The sequence below is a fragment of the Aquila chrysaetos genome, chromosome 4 (genome assembly GCF_900496995.4).
Source record: "Aquila chrysaetos chrysaetos chromosome 4, bAquChr1.4, whole genome shotgun sequence".
NCBI lineage: Eukaryota > Metazoa > Chordata > Aves > Accipitriformes > Accipitridae > Aquila > Aquila chrysaetos.
Window position 1 is genome coordinate 20,717,171 of NC_044007.1, and position 20,672 is coordinate 20,737,842.

Genomic DNA, 20,672 nt, shown 5'->3' on the forward strand with positions numbered 1-20,672 from the left:
AAGGCACCATTCAACACTTTCAAGGCAACATCATTGTACACCCTAAAATTAAGCATCATAAATTTACTTATCCTCAGAATAATTACATTAAAGTTTCACTACACTTTGGACAAGTCTGTGATGTTATAACTTCAGCTTAAAATAGTGACCAATTTAAACTAAACATTTGTTTAACATATTGTCATGCAACATGGATTTAATAGTAGTTTTGATCTGTAATCTTGGTGGTTTTCATTAGTCTGTAACTTTTTGTTGTCATTTATCTAAACTATGTAAGCATTAAGTCTGTGAGACAATGATCAGTATAACAAGGTTTTCCATTGGGAAAAAACCCTCTCTTTATTAACAAGTTCTTTGAGATGTGCTGTAATTTCCAAACATGCCTCAGGAATATAATTCTTTTTTAGTGCCATGAATTTCAATACAACTGCTTGCAAAGACTGTGTGAGAGTAAAAGTGTCCAAGAACCTCAACAGTAATTACAGCAATAAACCTAGCAGAGACCTTTGTAACAAGGACAGTTACAAGCAATTTTGATTTGACAAATTACATTAAACCAATCTTAATTCTTTTTCACAGCAAAATAGAAGGCTTTGGAAGATCACAGAATCACAGAATGGTTCAGGTTGGAAGGGACCTCCGGAGGTCATCTGGTCCAACCCCCAAAGATGGGCAAGAGCAGCAGATGCTACACATCTTGATATTGGTCAAGTTTTTTAATTTTTATCTCATATGCAAAATTCATTGGACTAGTACAAAATTAACTGCAAAACTATACAAAAATAAATGGCAATATCTATCAAACTGAATGTGCTTATTAACTGGGTCTACTTTATACTTACGTGCTATTTTCATTTGTGATCCCAAAAGCGGAATAGACAGGACATTTATGAAATATGAATCGAATGGCAAGAACACTGGAACAGGGATTAAAAATCAAATTGGTTCTGACAAATTGAAAAAGTTATCTGAACAAATTACAACACAATTTAATAAAAAAAAAAAGATAGTCACATATGAAGGAACAGTCAGCTCTGTGAATATAGATAGTCATTTAGCAGGACAGTCTGGAAACTTCAGGGATTACAAGCAGAACATGAATCCGGAGCACAACATACAAGACATCTGTTCCTTTTCTGCACTATGGGCAAGCTTAAACCAGAACACCATCCCTATTTTGGGCATCACACGATAGATGTGGACCTAATGTAGGGAATCCAGAAGCTAGAAAAAGCGTGATCTGGGATCATGAAAACACATGAAAAGTTGGGAAGAAGTGGGATCGTTTAGAAGATTGAGGAGGAATACACCAGCCTTTGCAAAGAAAGGCTGCCTCAGAAAGGGTGGGATTTGTCCTTGGCAGTGACAGAGGCTTAAAGTGCTGTGACAGAGGTGGACATCAGACCTCAGAAAAGGTTTCATTTAAGCCAGTTAACCACTAGCATAGATCACCTAGGCAGAGTGGGGAGTTATCTACTGCTGGTAGTCTTTAAGAACAGGTAAAACAGGGACCTGAACACATGCAGGTGGAGCTGATCCTACCTCACAACAGGGGTCCCTGTTGGCCTTACACTCCATGATTGTCCTTCCACAGTCACTTAAGGTCCACTGCACTCCTTCCCTGGCCTCACCACTTACCTCTGTATTTAGCTTTCAGCTCATTCCTAAAGCTTTGGCCATCCCTATATTCAAGAAATCACATGCAATGGTATAATGAGCTGGTGTCATACTCCTATTCTGCATGTGCATTATTCTCTTCTTTCACTTGCATCTTCCTTGTATAGTAGGGAACATACACCACCCAGTGTGCATGCATGCATGCGCACGTGTAATTTTAAACACAAGAAGCTCCCATTCCTGATTAGCCTTAAAATGCCACCAAAATAAATGTGTGGTAACGCATGCTTCTTAATCAAATTGCATCAGTACACCTCACAATGCCATTTCGCAGTTGTGATGCAGTTGGTGATAGCTGAGGTTGTACAGTATAGAGAGGTGACACATTTCTTTCTAAAATAAAAGTATGACTAAATATCTAATAGCGACACTAACTTACATTATGTCATCAGTTTTGAAGAGGAAATGACCCTACAGATTAATGAGGAATTCTGCCTAGAAGTCAAAGGTATGATATAGTCTTATATTATTAAACAAGAGCTAGATATGATCTAACCTACTTCAAACAGCCCAGCCTTTAATAGAGAGAAGATAAAAAGGCAGAGTACCAAGAGTCCATATTTATCTCTGGTGTAACACCAACGAAGCTAACAGAATTCCTTGAAGTTCAGTGTGCCTCAGAGCACCACGTGGCAAGTGCCGCAGGTCATCCTGTAAGCTGCAAGGTATGATGGATGGAAAAAGCAATGCCATTTTCCGTTCCTATTTAGGAAACATTATACTAAGAAATAAGATACCACAGGACTGAATCTCAGAAAATGTCTGGTTATTATTATGTAACAATTGATGTATCAATTCACTAAACAATTTTACAAATTCAGATATGAACATACTCCACGAAGTCTTCTGGAATGAAGAAATCACAAAGTGTCCTAGGAAATTCAATTTTTTCTATATTGTACATAGTAAACATAATTATGCTGTTAAAAAATATACAAGTAAACACTAAGTTCTATAAACAACTTTCTTGAAAAGCAGTCAGGAATTAAATAGGCTACACTTTATTTTTTCAAAATCCTAAAACTAGGATATCATTCATCCATCTGATCAAGTCAAACTTACTATATTAATCCCTGCACTAGAGATAGTGATTCCCTCATCCTTAGTGCTGACACCAAACAAGATAGTGTTCCCAGACTCCCCTGAAGGTACATTCTAAATAGACAGACATTAATAGATAATGACTGTAAACAAAGCACATAAATACCTTTTAAAAAATTAACAAACCTGGATTTCCTTGGACGTATGAGCAATAAGAAATCACCTTGCAATTTTGCAAAATGCATCTAAAAATTTCTCATTCATAGCCTGCTTCAGGCTTTACACTCCATGATGAGGGCCACTATTTATTTGTGATGATGAGGGGTGTCTTCTACTCTGGCCAAAGTTGTCAGCAACTGACAGCACTCCACATTTAGCAGTTTCAGACATTCTGTTCAGTATCTCTAACCCAAGTTCTGCACTTCCAGAAGAACAAAACCCTTGCCAACAAATCGAGAATTGAGCAGTCCCAGGGAAGAGGGGCTAAAGGAGCTGTTAATTTCCCACTACTTCCAGTGCAGGTCTGTGTCACCCTGTTTACATCATGCATCATTCATCTGCTGTGATGAAATGCAACCCCGCGTTTTAAAAAAAGACCTCCGTAATAGTGAGGATACCGTATCTCTGTGAGAAGTGTTTCACATATTTTCCATGGGCACAAAATGCTCCTGCTTCTATTTAAATCTCTGTAGCTCTCTTCGGGCGACATTATTCACTTCAGGAAGTTCATTCAGAAGGTGCTTAGCATAGGAAGGGGAAAAGCCAGCATGGCAGCAGACAGCAACATGGCTCCTGAAAAAAAGCCGAGCACTACTCCTGTGAAGAGGGCTGTCCACAAGATCCGAATGGCCAGCCTAGTCTTCAGCTTGGCGCGAGGCTGGCAGCAGTGGGCATCTGACCACCACATAAAGCAAGCCCAAGAGCCCTCTGGATGGGTCCCTTCTGCAGAAGACTCATCAACTCAGCCTGTACAAGAAAGACCCTTCAAAAAATGGCCAATTAGATCTGTCAAGAGGGACCAAGGAGAAGACGGTGAAAAATCCTCAGCAAAGGAATCAGTGTTGATAAGAGACGCTGAAAAAAATGCAAGGGAATCAGATGAAGCCCTCAAAAAATTCAGCATTAAAAACAAAGAGGTGACCAAAACAGTTGTAAGCAAAGCCTACGAACGAGGAGGTGGTGTTAGCCTCCTCAGTGGAAGATATGAGAATAACAATAGTAGCTCAGAGATGACCAAGCTCAAAGAAGAATCAAGTGCTATTGACAAAATTCTTAATGGCAAATTATCTCCAACCATAAGGAGAAAGTGTTCAAACGTGGTATCAGAACTGACCAAGGGCTGGAAAGAGATGGAACAAGAGGACAAAGAGGGGGCTAAGGAAGAACTGCTGGTTAAGTGTCATGATGACAGCCTGGATGCAGAGGACAGTGGCTATGGGGAAGCAGAGGACAAACTCGAGCAAGACGACAGTGACCGAGACATGACGGTTGTGAGGATTAAACGACCTGTGCCATCTTTGTAAGTAGAACACCTTTATTATGTTATCACGAATGGTCAGCAGCCCCAGAAACAGGTACAGGTTTCCTTAAGGAAGAAATGGAAAACAAAATTGGTAGGAAATGGTCAAAAAGAAATTATAACTCTTGAAGGAAAAAAAAAAAAAAAATCCAGAAAACCTTTCACATATCTCTCTGTGCTTAAGGAGTTAGTCAACAACATCTGATTATAGCCTTAAGTTTTATGTGCTATATACATAATAGACACAGTAAGTTATATTTATGAAATATTAATTATATTTAATTTTCTGGATTTACTGTTTCATGGAAATCACTACTTACTTCTTAATGCTTTAGTCCACATCTCAGATTAAAATCTTTCACCTCAGCAATAGCCCAAAGCTATTCATTTATTTCATCAAATATTGAGTCTAAAGAGGTGTACCTGACAAATAATATTTCCAAATACTGATTCATTATTTTGCTTAGTATAAATTGTATATACTCTTGGGAGTAATTTGCAGAGAATGTCCAAAACAGACATTGCAGGAATCACCTTTAACTACCTCTTAACAAAATCCGGCTTCCCTGCTTCTCTTTGGAAGCTCTTCATGGATTTGGAATTCATCAAGTCAAAGAATGGAAACTTTCACAGGAGGTGGGACCCCACACATACATTAAAAAGCCTCCAGCTTGCCTCAGCATCTGCAGGATCGATTTGAATCATGCTATATGTTATAAATCATTTGACAAAAAAGAACATTTGAATCATCAATAGATCCTTCAAATTCAAGGTCTCTCTACAGGTACACTATCATAAGGGGTGTGTGTGGGAAAGTACAGTCATTGAATATGTTGTGGAAGTAGAAGCTCCTGACACATAGACTTCCTTATGCCTGTAAATGTTGTGAAGAAAAAAGGAAGCAGAATCTGTTACTTAACCTGTGTAGTTATTACAGGTTCTACTTAAAAAAAAAATTGAATTAAATAGCAAATTCACAGCATCAGGCAGTTTTGAGTACTACTTCTTTCAGTAAGAGGTTCATGTTTGAAGATTACTATAAAACAACAGGCACATATTAAATTTGAAGCCCAGGTTGTAAACAAGTGGAGTTCACCCATAGCCATGCAGTCCTTGGGAAGTCTCCCAGAAGAGCAGACGAACAGCAGAGGCTGGTAGGAATTCTCTGGTTTCCTTTCCCAGAGACTCCACCAGCACCACTTTTCCAGAAGATGGCTACAAACAATTGTGTTGTGGCCAGACTTGCCAATGAGTAGCTGCCAAACTAATTCATCACTCTTTTGTTGGTAAAAGATTAAAAGATCCATACGTCCAATGCTGCAAGATGGGAAACTGTAGGCAGCTGTTACAGACACAACACGCTGTTTGCTCCAGTCCTGTTTTACAAACTTGGTAATGCCCCGGAACAACAACAGCAGAAAGGAACGTGTGGTTGAGCCTGAATGTTTCGGTGTGAAACCTCACATCTAGCCGTAAAGTTGCAGCCTCTGAGGCCAGGGTGCACCGAGCCATGGCCAAAGCGCAGCACACACGCTGCCCGCTGGCTTCGCTGCGCAGGGAGGATGGCTGGAGGTGAAACTTAAACCAAGGCAGGAGTTTTGGCAGAGCTCGTCCGCCTGAGCCCGCAGAGAGGGAAGAGGCTGGCACCAGGACACGGGTTCCTACCAGGAGCCATCACGTCGTGGGGCCCAGGTCTTTGCTGCTTCTACTCTGTGTCCATCACCCGCACACACACAATGTGAGTGCGGGCTGAGCAGGAGGCAATTTGAGACGAGAAGGCAGGGTTTTCACACACCCAATTAGCCTGTGTGTAAAGGATGAGCAAGGCAGCAGGAATCGCAGGATCAGGACCATACTGTATCCTAATCACCTTTTCAGAAACAAAAAACTGGAACCGGCATTGATGAAAATGCCAAAACAGACTCTGTGATCCCTCTGCAGACAGTAAGGCGGGCTGTTCCATTCCCACTGCTCGGGTTTTATACCTCACTACTGACAAGTGTTTACCATGACCAGCATTAGACTATGACTAACATAGTCATGGATTTCAAACATACAGTACTTTTTAGCACAACTATCTAAACACATATAGCTATTTTAACTATTCAAGTTGGGGATTAGAAGGATGCTTTGCTGTACAGCTGACCAGTCATCTCCCACAAGGAGCAAATGGTTACTAGCCAAAGTGAAAAAAAGCTCTCCAGCAACCTAGAGCTTGAAAGTCTGTGGCCCCTGCTTTTGGGAGAGGCCATGTGCACCGTCCTTTGACAGAAGTTAGGACCTCAAACCAAAGGTTTCACACATTGTGGCAGTGCATCCGTAACACACATACAGTGGGAAAAAAAGGATACATTTGCAGCAGATATTATCTGTAAATAACCTCAATTAGAACAAATTGTTCACTTTAAAAATGCTATAATAGAAAAAAAGTAGCTCTCTTTCTGTTATACTTCACATATATTTTCCCCCATGTCTAATTTTAATGCTGCTACCTAGGAAAAAAATAATTAGCCATATTTACTGAGGTGCAAATGATTGAAATAACACCCTCTTATGTTACTTAAAGCTCTCTCTTCCACTGAAATCTGACACAAAAGTAATTTTCTGCACTTACAGTGCTGTTATCAGGACTGGAATTTTTAACTACTCATTTTTCTTAATTTATTTTATAGCCTCAGAATACATTATTTCAGCCTGCTACTGTTATGAACATTTCAGTGTGGCTTAATCTTCTTCAAAAAGGCTATAAGTACATGGTTGTTAAAGCAACTCTCCCATTTTCCTCTCTATATTCCAGGAAAAAAGCATTGGTGCCAGTATTCTTTTTTCCTCACATCAGCACCTTCATCATTTCCAGCTGCAATATTTACTGGAATAATGTTGCTTCCTTAGCAAAAGGCATGTTAAGTCCTACAGGCATAGGAAACACTACTTCATTCCTGCTTAGGAGCTAAAGGGATGCAACAGTGATATCAAACTCAAAACATTAAAAAGGGATTCATGCCTTTCCCCTTCAGAAAGGGTCAGAAGGAACACAGACATTGTCCTCATAGAAGTTCAGAATGCATTTAGGGTGATCATTCTGGTTGACAGGTTAACTTAGTTGATTGTTACAGGTAAAGCACTTCTTACAGTGGGTTAATGTTCACAACTTTCACTTTGGATCCACAATCCGTTGTGTAGGTGTGGTAAGAACATGAAAAAAATGGTTCTACACATACACATTTGTTAACTTGTCATTAAGCTAAACAACGGGGAATACTGCACTTCAGCCACCAGAAATGGTTAAATTAGAAGATGCATTAAAAAAAATATATAGTATCAGTAAGGTTTTTCCAAACCCACATGGGGCACAATAAAAGCAAAAGGATAGATAAGATGGTGTTTTTCTCAACCACTGAGAAGACTATTCGGATAAGGAAAGTGGTAACAGTACTCAGCTAGAAAAGAGAACTAAAGGTTTCAGTAGGAAAAGGAGAGAATACTTACTAGACTATTAAATAAAAAAAGAGGTAACAAAGCATTTACAGAGTTATGCTATCTCACTCACTGTCTTCCTTCCCCTCAACCTGGGGAATTGAAGCTCCAGGACTTTCTCAGGGGCCATGGCCCTTGGAGAGAAGGGAGAGCAGCTGGCTGTGGCTGAGGTATAAGCCCTCGTGATGGTATCTGCTCATCAGCTCCACCGAGACTGTTGGTATCACTTCTTCTAGTGATTCTTCTAGGCAATTTTGATTCACTTGGGGTTCCTCCCCCACCCTGATATCTTCCCACGTGAAAAGCTGGGGAAGCAATCAATCTGAGCTTCAGCTGGAGTTAACACTGCGCTGGCACAGGGTTTCTGTGGCTTTTGGGAGATCCATAGGTTTCAGGAGACAGATTGCTTTGCATAAACAAACCCTGTGCCCACGATTCCTCCGGGCAATGAAGCTACAATTCAGAGCAAGGGGCAAACGATCACAGCTTTCCCTTTGCCTGTATGACAACAGCTTATATACAGGGTATTTGGTTTATCATTAGGAAACAAAATTGTCTAACTTTACCCCACTGATATATTTTAATGCTTTCCGGCCAACACCTACCTGTTAATCACTTAAATGCACAAAACCACAGGCACATAAATGCTGCCTACTGTCAGGATGCTCTGCAGTCACTCCACAGAAGAAAGGTGCCTTTACTTGGCAGCATTATATGCTCAATTGTTCTGATGCTTTTCACCATACTGATGGGAAAGAGCATTTTGAGGCTTTTTAAATACAGTTTCTCAACACAGCTAAGTCAAGCTAACGGCAACTCCACAGCTAAAAGATTGGTCCTGGTCTCCTACTCCTTCTTCTATCCCTGGCACTAAGTGTCTGCACTTCTTGCTCTAGCACTACAGTGCTGCCCAGTACTGGCATCCTTCTGGTGCACAGACCTCAACTGGGGACATGTCTATCACTCCTATTCTCTCTTTCAATAGGCTTAGTAGAAAAAAAAGGAGTGGCCAAACAGCAGGGAAACAAAATTTTTTGCAGGTTTGCAGTCCTCTGTACTGTTTTGCTAACTGTATTTTGGTTCTCCACTGTTACTGTTAATATTCAGCTGACATTACTGGGGAGGTTTCAGAGCAGCCTTCTGGGGAGTAAAAACATTAGAAAACAAATTACTTCAGCACAGCCACAGCACAACATACTCCCTAGCCGAGCTCTGTACAGACACAATGACAGGATGTGGACAGCACAAAGACTAGCTCAGACTATCTATAGCTCCTCCACAACACGTGAGATCGGCTACTAGAGGAAAGAGTATCAATTTGCCTGGAGTCATCCAGCAATATGATGTTGCTATGACACACACACACACGCACACACACACAAAATATCAGTAAGACCTCTGAAGGTCTTTCATCATCCTTTGACCTTGACACAAATCTCAGTAGCCCTAAGTTTCTTTCAGGCTTGTACCCTGCCAGTGGGAATGTGAATTTTGGACTTCAATACTTGTTCAGAACCATCCTTAAAATATATAAGCATGGGCAGAGCTACTGCACTCTATTAGCTTTTTGTTGTTGTTTTAAACGTCAACATCTATTACAGGGGACAGATTTTTCTAGACACTTACCTTCTGTTTTTCAGCCAAGAATAGCTGAGGATCCAGATTATACACTTGCAGTTATTGCCATCTATAACACCAGGGCAGGCAGATTTCAGGCTCTGCTAGGCAGGCAGAAATGGGGAGCTGCATGACTGACCAAAGGTAGAAAGCGCAGGTAATCAGCAGCATACTGTTTCGCTCCTATATAGAATTAAGTCATTCTGGGCAAAAGTTTGTCAAAACAGGCTCAAACCTAGGCTGGAGGATGGTAGCGTGGATGAGATCAAGCTGTGACCAGCAGATTTGCTTTTGAGTGCAAACTGGAACATGGACTAAAAGCCCCCAAAGAACTAATTTGGAAGTAGTGAACTCATGCCACCTGGTGGCTAGCATCTCGCCTGGGAAAACATGGTAACCAAGTTAAAGAGGAGATTAGTAGCAAAACTGTGTAATTAAATGATGAAGTGCAATGCTCAAACGCCTTTTTGTTTCTTTCAGCGCAAGCAGGTTTAATGAAGAAGCACGCACCAAAGCCCAGAGGAAATACAGCTCCGTTAACAGCCTGAAGGACAGATGGCAAGAATGGGCCGACCAACACATCGTAACGCAGAAGCTGAATCCCTTCAGCGAGGAATTTGACCACGAGCTGGCCATGTCCACGCGCCTGCACAAAGGAGATGAAGGCTATGGCCGTCCAAAGGAAGGAACCAAAACTGCTGAAAGGGCTAAGAGAGCTGAGGCCCATATCCACCGGGAGATTAGGGACATGTGCTTCATCATTGAATCAATGGCTAAGCCACGGCGCGACGGCAAGATCCAAGTCACTTTTGGGGAACTCTTCGAGAGATACGTTCGTATTTCAGATAAGGTGGTTGGGATTCTCATGAGAGCCAGGAAACACGGGCTGGTGGACTTTGAGGGAGAAATGTTATGGCAAGGAAGGGATGATAATGTCATAATAACTTTATTAAAATAAGCATGCTACAACCAGAACAACTTGTTTTGGAAAACCTTTCTCCACTTCTCCCTTGCTATTAGCATTTGCACATTTGGAATACAATATTCCCCCCATTCACCTACATAGAAAATATTATTGAGCATTTTTCTAAATATGTATTTTGTAACTACTGCATGGTAACGCAAGCATCCGAATGGATTTTCCTGTGTGCCAGGAGGGCTTGCAGGACACTTCAGTTAGTTACTACATGAAAAACAAAGAGAAAAATCTATATTGAATATAAGCAGCTGATTATAAAAACCCATAGCAATATAAATAGCTACAAATGAATTTCAATTTTTACTTGTTCTTACATTCAAGATATTCCCAACTATTTAAACTGGGATATCAGGAACATAAAGCATGCCAGATCAGAAGTTGAATGACAATATAAACTAAGACCAAGTTTTTGATCTGTGAAAGTGATCTTGTGCACATATTTCCTAATTAATTTATTTATATGCAAGTAAAACCAGTTTTATTTGAAAACAGAATCAAGGATACCACCTTTGTTTTCTTTACAAGCAGGATATGCAACTACTACTGCAGTATTATCTTGTGGCAACTACTGACACAGCTTTCTTTTACATATCACATATAAAGACAAAAGTCCTTTTTATAAATGAGGTTTTGTATTTAATGTATTTATATAACTAATTTATTAGATAGTTTCCTATTTAGAGTTATGGATATTGGAGAGAAAACACTCAATAGAATGTAATGCACAAAAAAATTTTTCATAGCCACATAAAAAAAACCTCCTATACAACGTTGTGCAATGTATCGTCTGATTATCTATGTAAATATGGTTCTTATAAATACAGGGAAAAATAACATGTAACATACAAAAATAAGTCGGTACTTGTAGCGTTGTGTATAGCAAAAAAGCGACTTCCATTGCAGTGTACCTCTGTGAGAATAGATACAGAAACAGTGTTCATACCTAAAATCAACTGACTTTAAGGAAAATGGTGTTTCATATTACACAGAAACACTGGCCTAATTTTACAGCATTTGCCATTTGAACCATTCTGATGTCACTGAAATAACATATTTCTGCCCAGGTGACACCTAATAGGAGTAAACGCTAATGAACTAATACTTCAGGTCTTAAAATTGTTTGTATTATGGACAAATCTGAGACCTCTGTAAGGTCTATAATGCTTACTGGATTATATAGATCACTGTTTCTCTAAACTACTACTGCAAAAATAGCTATCCGGTAAAAATGTGCTTCACATGAAAAGCATTTGTTTTGTAGCAAGGTGCCTGGCCAAGTAATTTGCATAATGAAAAAGAAGTGGGTTTTTTCCCCATAAGATTCTTTCAAACTGAAAGAGCAAATACCTTCTTACAGAAGAAAAGGTGTATGAACATCTTTTCTCTGTGATAAAACAAGTATTGCTATCTTATTATGAGAGTACAGATACTCCAGTTTGAAGCTCAAATGAACAAATAAATAAAATATTTTATACGTTAGTGATACAAAAACTGATTACTATTTCTATTGTAAGTCTATGTAAATCATTAATAATTTAGGCACAGTTGTGAATCTGAGGAAGAAAAATATTACTTAAGATGGATTCAATGGAACTTATTTAACGTTTTCTTGAGATCTCTCAGACTACTCAAGCTGACCTGCAAAACTGACTTCTAAGTGTAATACTTACATATCATAATTTTTACCTGTATATTCCTACCTTATTCTTTATGTCTTTATATAATGACCTTTACAACTGTCTAAATTGTCTTGAGGAAATTTGGTTGTCAAAGGAATACATGAACTATAAATAAAACCCCTAATTGAATATTCTTTGGGTTATTCCTCCCACACACTAGAGAAGAAATACATGTGCATATTCTGTGAAATAAAACATCAATAAGTTTTTTCAAAATATAAGTACATTCTCCTTTTAATAGGCAGTTAAAATATTTCCCTGTGAAGGTTTCTCTGTCCAAAGCACCAGAACAAGATTTCAGAGTACATGGAAATGAAACAGTCCTTAAACAAAATACCTGTACAAAGAATACACACTAAAGGCACATAAGTGTTAAGTGAATTATGTATTTCTGCTCACAAGAACACTCATCTTACCACAGGACAACACAGCAGAGATACAGTTCACCACAGATGTTTTTTTCAGTGTTATGTTCATGTGTGACTTCAAGCCCAGGAGCACCTCACCATTGTTTGAGGAATCATATACATCTACTTTCATTTGCTAACCCGAGACAGTAGGAGTGATACATTTTTGAACTGAAACACTCACACTGCAGTATACCACCAAGAGGTGCATTTCAATATTATGCCTGTTTACAGCACATAATGAGAGCTTGTGGTTTGATATGAAATCTATGCCATCTACTACTTCACTTTCAAGGAAACATCTGGAATACAACTAGGCATGTACTGCTGAAGTAGGAATCAAAAAAAACTTCCGGGCTTAGGTCTTGAGGCAGCAAAGTAGCCTGTAGAAACTGCAGAGTGAATTAAGTTTTTCCACTTCTTCCTACCTGTTCAATAGCAACATGGAAGTGTGGAGTGTCTCTTCTACTCGCTCACCACTGCTTCTAATGAAGAAATCACTACACGAAAGGAAGGCAGCAATTGTTCCCAACAATTTTCATTCACATGAGAGCCATCTCTGCCTTGTTGCATGCCTACTAACAAAAAAGGCTGGGCTGACTGGATCACAAGCAGATTTAGCTCTGACATTTTACTGCTCTTGCCCCATACGATGCAGGGAGGCAGACACCTGACTTGGACTGAATAAACTGCTAGCATTCTCAAATGCAATCATCTTCCTCCAGGTTCATGACGGCAAGCTAAGCATTTACTTTGGAGGCAACAATTGCTCCTGACTCAGTCTTTAACATCTGAAATTTAGGCGTATCTGCACCTAAGTTAATGCTGAGGTTCATAAAAGTTTCATCCACTTTAACATTTGTGAGCAACACATTATTGACATTTGACTTTTCTGTAGGCTCCTGTATGCCCATCAGAAGTCATTGTGGACAAGACTACGTTTTAAGTTTCATATAATGCATATACTAATACTGGGGCAAGAGAGGCAAGGACAGACTAAGCTGCAGGTCAAACTTCTCAGCTGAACTGTAATTCAGTGACAAGAGGAGATGGGGAACCTTCCCACTTTCTCCTTTATGGAACGTAGCAGAGAGAACTGAACTTCTGTAACCAGTGGCACTCTACTTCTTGAATCTCAACACTTTATTTAGCTGACAGAATAGAATCATTTAGGTTGGAAAAGACCTTTAAGATCATTGAGTCCAACTGTTAACCTAGCACTGCAGAGTCCACCACTAAACCATGTCCCTAAGCACCACATCTATACATCTTTTAAATACCTCCAGGGATGGTGACTACACCACTTCCCTGGGCAGCCTGTTCCAATGCTTGATAACCACTTCAGTGAAGAAATTTTTCCTAATGTCAAATCTAAACGTCCCTTGGCACAACTCGAGGCCATTTCCTCTCGTCCTATCTCCAGCCACCTGACAGAAGAGACCAGCACCCACCTGGCTACAACCCCCCTTCAGGCAGTTGTAGAGAGTGATTAAGGTCTCCCGTCAGCCTCCTCTTCTCGAAAGAGCCCCAGCTCCCTCAGCCGCTCCTCATAAGACTTGTGCTCCAGGCCCCTCAACAACTTGGCTGCCCTTCTCTGGACACGCTCCAGCAACTCAATGTCTTTCCTGTAGTGAGGGGCCCAAAACTGAACACAGTACTCGAGGTGCGGCCTCACCAGTGCCCAGTACAGGGGAACAATCACCTCCCTGCTCCTGCTGGCCACACTGTTTCTGATACAGGCCAGGATGCCACTGGCCTTCTTGGCCACCTGGGCACACTGCTGGCTCATATTCAGGCGGCTGTCAGCCAGCACCCCCAGGTCTTTTTCTGCCAGTCAGCTTTCCAGCCACTCTTCCCCAAGCCTGTAGCGTTGCATGGGGTTGCTGTGACCCAAGTGCAGGATCTGGCACTTGACCTTGTTAAATCACATAAAATTGACCTCGGCCCATCAATCCAGCCTGTCCAGATCCCTCTGTAGAGCCTTCCTACCCTCAAACAGATCAACCCTCCAGACCAACCTGGTGTCATCCGCAAACTTACTGAGGGTGCACTCAATCCCGTCATCCAGATCATTGATAAAGATATTAAATAGAACTGGCCCCAGTACTGAGCCCTGGGGAACACCACCAGTGACTGCCTGCCAACTGGATTTAACTCTGTTCACCACAACTCTTCGGGCTCGGCCATCCAGACAGTTTTTTACCCAGTGAAGAGTAGAATCATAGAATCATTTAGGTTGGAAAAGACCTTTAAGATCATCAAGTCCCCCATCCAAGCCATGAGCAGCCAGTTTCTCCAGGAGAATGCTGTGGGAAACGGTGTCAAAGGCTTTACTAAAGTCTAGCTAGACAACATCCACAGCCTTTCCCTCATCCACTAAGTGTGTCACCCTATCATAGAAGGAGATCAGGTTGGTCAAGCAGGACCTGCCTTTCATAAACCCATGCTGACTGGGCCTGATTGCCTGCTTGTCCTGTATGTGCCACGTGATGGCACTCAATATGATCTGCTCCATAAACTTCCCCAGCACCGAGGTCAGGCTGACAGGCCCGTAGTTCCCCGGATCCTCCTTGCAGCTCTTCTTGTAGATGAGCATCACATTTGCTAACTTCCAATCAACTGGGACCTCCCCGGTTAGCCAAGACTGCTGATAAATGATGCAAAGTGGCTTGGTGAGCACTTCTGCCAGCTCCCTCAGCACCCTTGGGTGGATCCCACCCGGCCCCATAGACTTTTGTGTGTGTCTAAGTGGTGTAGCAGGTCACTAACAATTTCCCCTTGGATTATGGGGGCTTCATTCTGCTCCCCAGCCCAGTCTTCCAGCTCAGGGGACCAGGTACCCAGAGAACAACTGGTCCTACTGTTAAAGACTGAGGCAAAGAAGGCATTAAGTACCTCAGCCTTTTCCTCATCCTTTATCACTGTGTTTCCCCCTGCACCCAATAAGGGATGGGGATTCTCCTTAGCCCTCCTTTTGTTGCTAATGTATTTATAGAAACAATGTCTTCTTGCATATTGGAATACCCAGATATATGTGCATTTAGACTTACCATACAGGATAAAACCAAGATTATAAGTTTAGAGAAAGGTAACATTAGATCAATTGATACTTGAGGGAAAAAAAGACTAGCCTTCAAGCTCACGAGCTCTCTTCAAGTCTCTCCTTGCCTTTAATTCCTTAGGTCAACTGTGTAACAATGTAATCACTACTAGACATCGTAAATCTATAGCTCACTGCAGATAACTTCTTAAGCCTCCCATAGCCATCCCAATGCAATGTCAAAAAACTTTATGAAACACCCCCCCGCTTTTCCATTTTTCCACTCAAAATATTTTATTTCCAATTGGATAAGAAAACCACAAGTGATATGACTAATGATTTTTCTCATACTGTCCTCCATCATTTACCTTTGAGTAGGCAGTACCATGCAAAGCCTTCTAAACTGTGAAAAGTATTTACAGGTTTTGGGGTAAGAGAAATATTTAATATTGATATAACTTATAATGTGTGGAAGTGTTTCATGTGGGTTACATGTTTTATAACATTTTTTTACATAAAGATATGTGACAAGTTTATCCCTGTAGAGCAGTTGGAGAAAATAAATCTGAATTAATTAAAAAACAACTGAACAAAAGTACTCCATAAATTATCCAGTCTAATTCTCCTACTATATTGTAACTGTTACATTCCTGTGAAACTAGTGTGACCTTTGCCAAATTTAAATATTCTACTTAAAGTAGTAAGATGATGAAGGTCAAAACCTGATGATTAAAGCAGTCTTCATAGTTTTTATTTAAGACCTGCTTTCCTATTTCTGAATTGCTTCAAAAAGAAAGCCCTTAACCTTTGAGATAAAGAATGAGCAACTCTTAGTTAATGGTAACTTACAGCAGCACATTATTTTCTTAAATACAGTATTCACCCCCCAAAATGTTTTATTTGAAACAGATTTCCTTCTGATAATTAACAGATCTCTCATTTTCCTGTCTGAGGCTTCTGTTGCTCTTGCAAGGGTTGTGTAGTTTTCTAGGAAAGCAAAGTTCCTTCGCTGGTATCGAAAAACTTGTACCTCACAGTTCCTACAGAAGAAGAGACATTTTCCATATTCTGAATGTAGCTTTCATGCTTAAGTGACAGCATGGAATTTGTATCAGAAGAAATAAATTTGACTTTCACACCTTTGTATTTTTTCAAGTCTTACAACAGTTGCTGCAGTGGCTTAAAGCGAGTAGATGGTCCACTGGATGTATATCCCACCCACTGGAAATCAGCTCCCTCCTCCACAGCAGCAATTCCTACTTTAAAATGTTTCTGCACAGCCAGGGTTCAGTACTACAGCTCATTTTTAAAACAAGGGAAGCCTACCAAAATAAAATTAGCTGTAGCAGAAAGTATAATGTTTGTGGTGAGATGTTCAATCATCACTGATCACAGAACAAATATTGGCAAGCCCTATTGCCATAACTACTTCAGGTGCTATGCATACATTGCACCACACCAACACCTCAACTGAAGTCACTCCTGTCACCACAGGGCACACTGAAAGTGTGTTCAACAGCATGTGTACTACTACCAGCATAACTATTACAACAGAAACTCAACAAGGATTACGAAGCTTGTCAGATAAGCAGGACAGCAGAAAGCAGAGCTTAAACAGACCTGACATTGGTAATACTGCACTGGGAGAGCTAGCAGGACCACTTTGGTTTGTACATACTACACTAAGTGTACACCATTCCTTCAGCTGGACTCTCTCTGCTCCAGTACCACAGTGTAGCTCTATTTCATATTGCAGGAGCATGTACTCTTAAGGGGGGAAAGAGTAGAGGATTTTCCTTTAACTGAGCTCCCCATTGCTGTGACAATAGTAAAACTCCCTGATGGCATGTGTGCATTTACAAAGGAAGAACATAAAAGTGAGATTTAAGATTCAAGTCCTGAATAAGGAATACTGGGAAGTATCCAAATCAAGATTATTCTTTTAATTTGAAATTGGGTGAGTAGTAAATGTTTTTATTCCTCTTCAAAGACTGGATTTTATGCAGACATGCTAACTCCCATAAAAAATACCTAATGTAGTGCACATAGGTGAGCAGGAGGATGCAAGCACAAGCCATATGTCAGAAATAATGTCTTTTTGCAGATTACACAAAAGCAGTAATTAACATCGATAGGATTTAGAGCTGAAAGATGATGTGGCAAGAATCCCAGGTATCTGAGCAAAACATCAAGTTAGTCAATGAATACATCTGAGTACTGTATGCTGAGACAGTCTTCTGGCACCAAACTATTTCAAAATGTAGCTCATAAAGTCGTCAGCATATGTCAAACCTCAACTCTTTACAATCACAGAAGCAAACCTTGCCAGGGAAGATGGAAAGGAATTATACTGCAGAAAATTCATACTGAATTGAAGGTAGGAGGTACATCAAGACAGTGCCTTTGATCTCATCTATACAGTCTTTTATGTGTGTCATACAGAATTCATTTGGTTAACAAAATTCATGGTCTTTGATTAACAGACATGCATTACTCCCTGTAGATCCTTTACACAGCTAGTTACATCACTAAGTGTTACTACAGTCATTTATACTTTAACTCAAATGTCTTTCTGTTCCTTAACTAATTTAGCATTTATACAAGTGTGATTGCTACTGTACTGCTTACTATACTGTTCTTGATTTCCATTTTTTTTTCCCCCATGTGCCCTTCCAAGACTGGTCCAATACTCAGAGACATTCACCTACTGAATATTTTCTGGTTTTATATAATTTCTCGAAGTATAATTGTTTATAAAATTCTTCACAGTAGAATTTTAAATCTAAACCAGGCTTTATTTGCAATATGAGCTTCGGATAGAGACTAAGCACTTAGATTACCCTTGGTGACAAAACCCATTAATTCGAGATGCTTTTTCCCCCCCTCTTGAAAATGGCTGAAGACAGCATATTTCACTTTCACCGCTTCCCACTGGGTTTCAAAAACCAAAAATTTCAAAAAGGATGAGCAAATGCATCCTATATATTCAGTAAAGTTATTAAATGAACAGCAATAATCTGCATTTGTGCTTCTAAGTAAACTCCATCTTCTAAATAAACTCCAACTCAAATTTATTTTTACATATATTTAGATTTATTTGCTATACATCACTGTGACCTTAGAGTACTTAAAATCCATTACAGGATTTTTTTTGTTGTTGTAATAATCAGTCTTAACTCCACAAAGACAATAATACTGCTGTGGAAGACCAAAGGGGAGAAAAGCCATTTCAATTTATTTACAATTCCTTATTTTGTAAACATTCAGTCTACACATTGTACTAAGTTCTAGTAAGGATAAAGAGCTATACATAGAGACAGGAAACAAAGCCCTGTATTTCTATTCATATTGAGCATTAGCATATTATAGATGAAACATCTGCCCTTTCTCATTACCATAGCAGTAAGCTGTCTTCAAATAAGTTTTTAGAACTTTCCAGAGATGTAAATATTTTGAAATAATATACAACTACATCTACTTAAGCCAACCCTTTTGGCTTTTATTCCATTTCTAGAATAATTTAAAGTGCTATAAGCAACCCGTCAATCGACACTTTTCTATAATAACAAAACTACTTTAAACATTAATTTACAAGATAATATACAATGTTCATCTGAAATAGCTGAAATTTCAGCACAAAGTCAGTCACTGTCACACTTAACAGCAATTTTTTTGTTTTGGTTGGTTTTTTTTTTTTTTTTTTTTTTTTTTTTGCAGAACATAGAATAAAAGCTTTGAAACAAACAGTTTTGTTGAGCTGTTATTGCCACAATGGCTTATCAATTTTCCTACAAAAGTGGACAAGAGCTACTGGAACTGTATTCTAGCCTGTCATTTTTTTTGAGGTCACATGACAGTAAGTTTGCATATTCCACAAGTCTACTGAATTACAATATTGTCTACCTATAGTACATTATCTCATTTTAATCAGAGCTGGTGCTAACTGTAAATTTACAACATAGACCCACTCAAAAACATCACAACTATTTTTTTCTTTGGACAGGAATAAGCTATATTCTTGGAGTTGATGTGCTACACGGCTACAACAGTATAACAGTATATATCTGACACTTTATGTTGAAGAAAGATGCATCTGTTTCTGTACTTTTAATGCCCTACTATAGCTACAAATTGTTCACCAAGTTTTGCTTGCTTTAGCCTTTTAATTTTGTGGAACTATCATAGTCTTACCTTCCCTTGCTATTTTATAAGTCCTTGCCATGTAGCTCAATATTGTCAGTATTTGTCCCAAACCTGCAGACCATTAACAGCATGTGCAAAACACTCTTTAATACAATCAGCATGCAGCTAGAACACATATTAACAGACTTTTTTCTAAACATGAACAATAAACAAGACAAGTGGCACTGTTGACTTTGGATATCTTCTAACTTCACCATATGCGTACTGGTATGTGTTAAGAAGGAATGCTAGGCTTCTCATCTATTTGTGGCACCATATGAATTAACCCATCATTGGTCCAGACCAATCTCTGCAGTACTGCTGCCAAATACCCACACGCAGCTTTCTTCTTATATAGGTTCACAGAGGGCAACTTCATTCATAGACATAATTTGAATACAAAAATAATAACCTATATTCAATGAAGCAGCCCCCTAGCAGGATTGCAGAAAGGTGTGTGTGGGAAACCTGGGAGGCAACTGTAATAAATATAAGAAAATTTTGTAGGCTGCAAGGCTCAAAGTAACTAATGTTAATTTTCAGTCCACATGTCCCATTTTGTAAAAGTGTCTACAGCTTAGAAAAAGTAGGACAGTATATTACAGATGTGAAAGCATGAAAAAAAGTCTGCTATTTAAAAATAATAACTAAAAAAAAAAACTTACAAAAAAAAATCAGAAAGGTAAAATGGTGCATTATATTGCTCCTAGGGATTTTTGAGCTGCACTGATTCATGTCAGGTTTGGGACAATACCCTGTAGAAGTAGTTAAATACTCATTCAAAAGCCCATATTTCTATGTCTTGAATAATGAAGTCTTCTCTCTTAGAAAGTGTATGATTCCCAAATGTTTTACATGAATGACTTCTTCCATGGTAGAGATCACCATCGAGCCAAAGAGCAAACTCCCCTCTGCAAGACAGACAATGTATTAAAGCAAAAGACTGAGGAAGTAAGCATTAACCTTATGAATGCATTTTTCATTCAGAACTCAGGAACGAGGAGGAATTATAGAATTCTTTTTCAACGCAAGTACCTTATAGCTGTTGATAAAT

The 20,672-nt window shown here is 39.5% G+C and overlaps 2 protein-coding genes across 14 annotated transcripts in view; one reads left to right on the forward strand and one right to left on the reverse strand.

Annotated features, from left to right (window-relative positions):
- Positions 1 to 3,396: 3,396 nt before the first annotated feature.
- On the forward strand, positions 3,397 to 12,118 carry ABRA (actin binding Rho activating protein). The gene is made up of 2 exons (XM_030012674.1): positions 3,397 to 4,237; positions 9,812 to 12,118. The coding sequence occupies exons 1-2, from the start codon at positions 3,486 to 3,488 to the stop codon at positions 10,287 to 10,289; spliced, it is 1,230 nt and encodes a 409-aa protein (XP_029868534.1). The 5' UTR covers positions 3,397 to 3,485; the 3' UTR covers positions 10,290 to 12,118.
- A 6,388-nt stretch (positions 12,119 to 18,506) lies between these two features.
- OXR1 (oxidation resistance 1) overlaps positions 18,507 to 20,672 on the reverse strand; it is a 305,392-nt gene continuing 303,226 nt past the window's right edge. For all 13 annotated transcript variants that reach the window (XM_030010976.2, XM_030010979.2, XM_030010971.2 and 10 more), the window contains one exon: positions 18,507 to 20,529. In XM_030010976.2, coding sequence (XP_029866836.1) covers positions 20,394 to 20,529 — 136 coding nt within the window. In that variant the 3' untranslated portion in view covers positions 18,507 to 20,393. The remainder of the gene's footprint in view (positions 20,530 to 20,672) is intronic.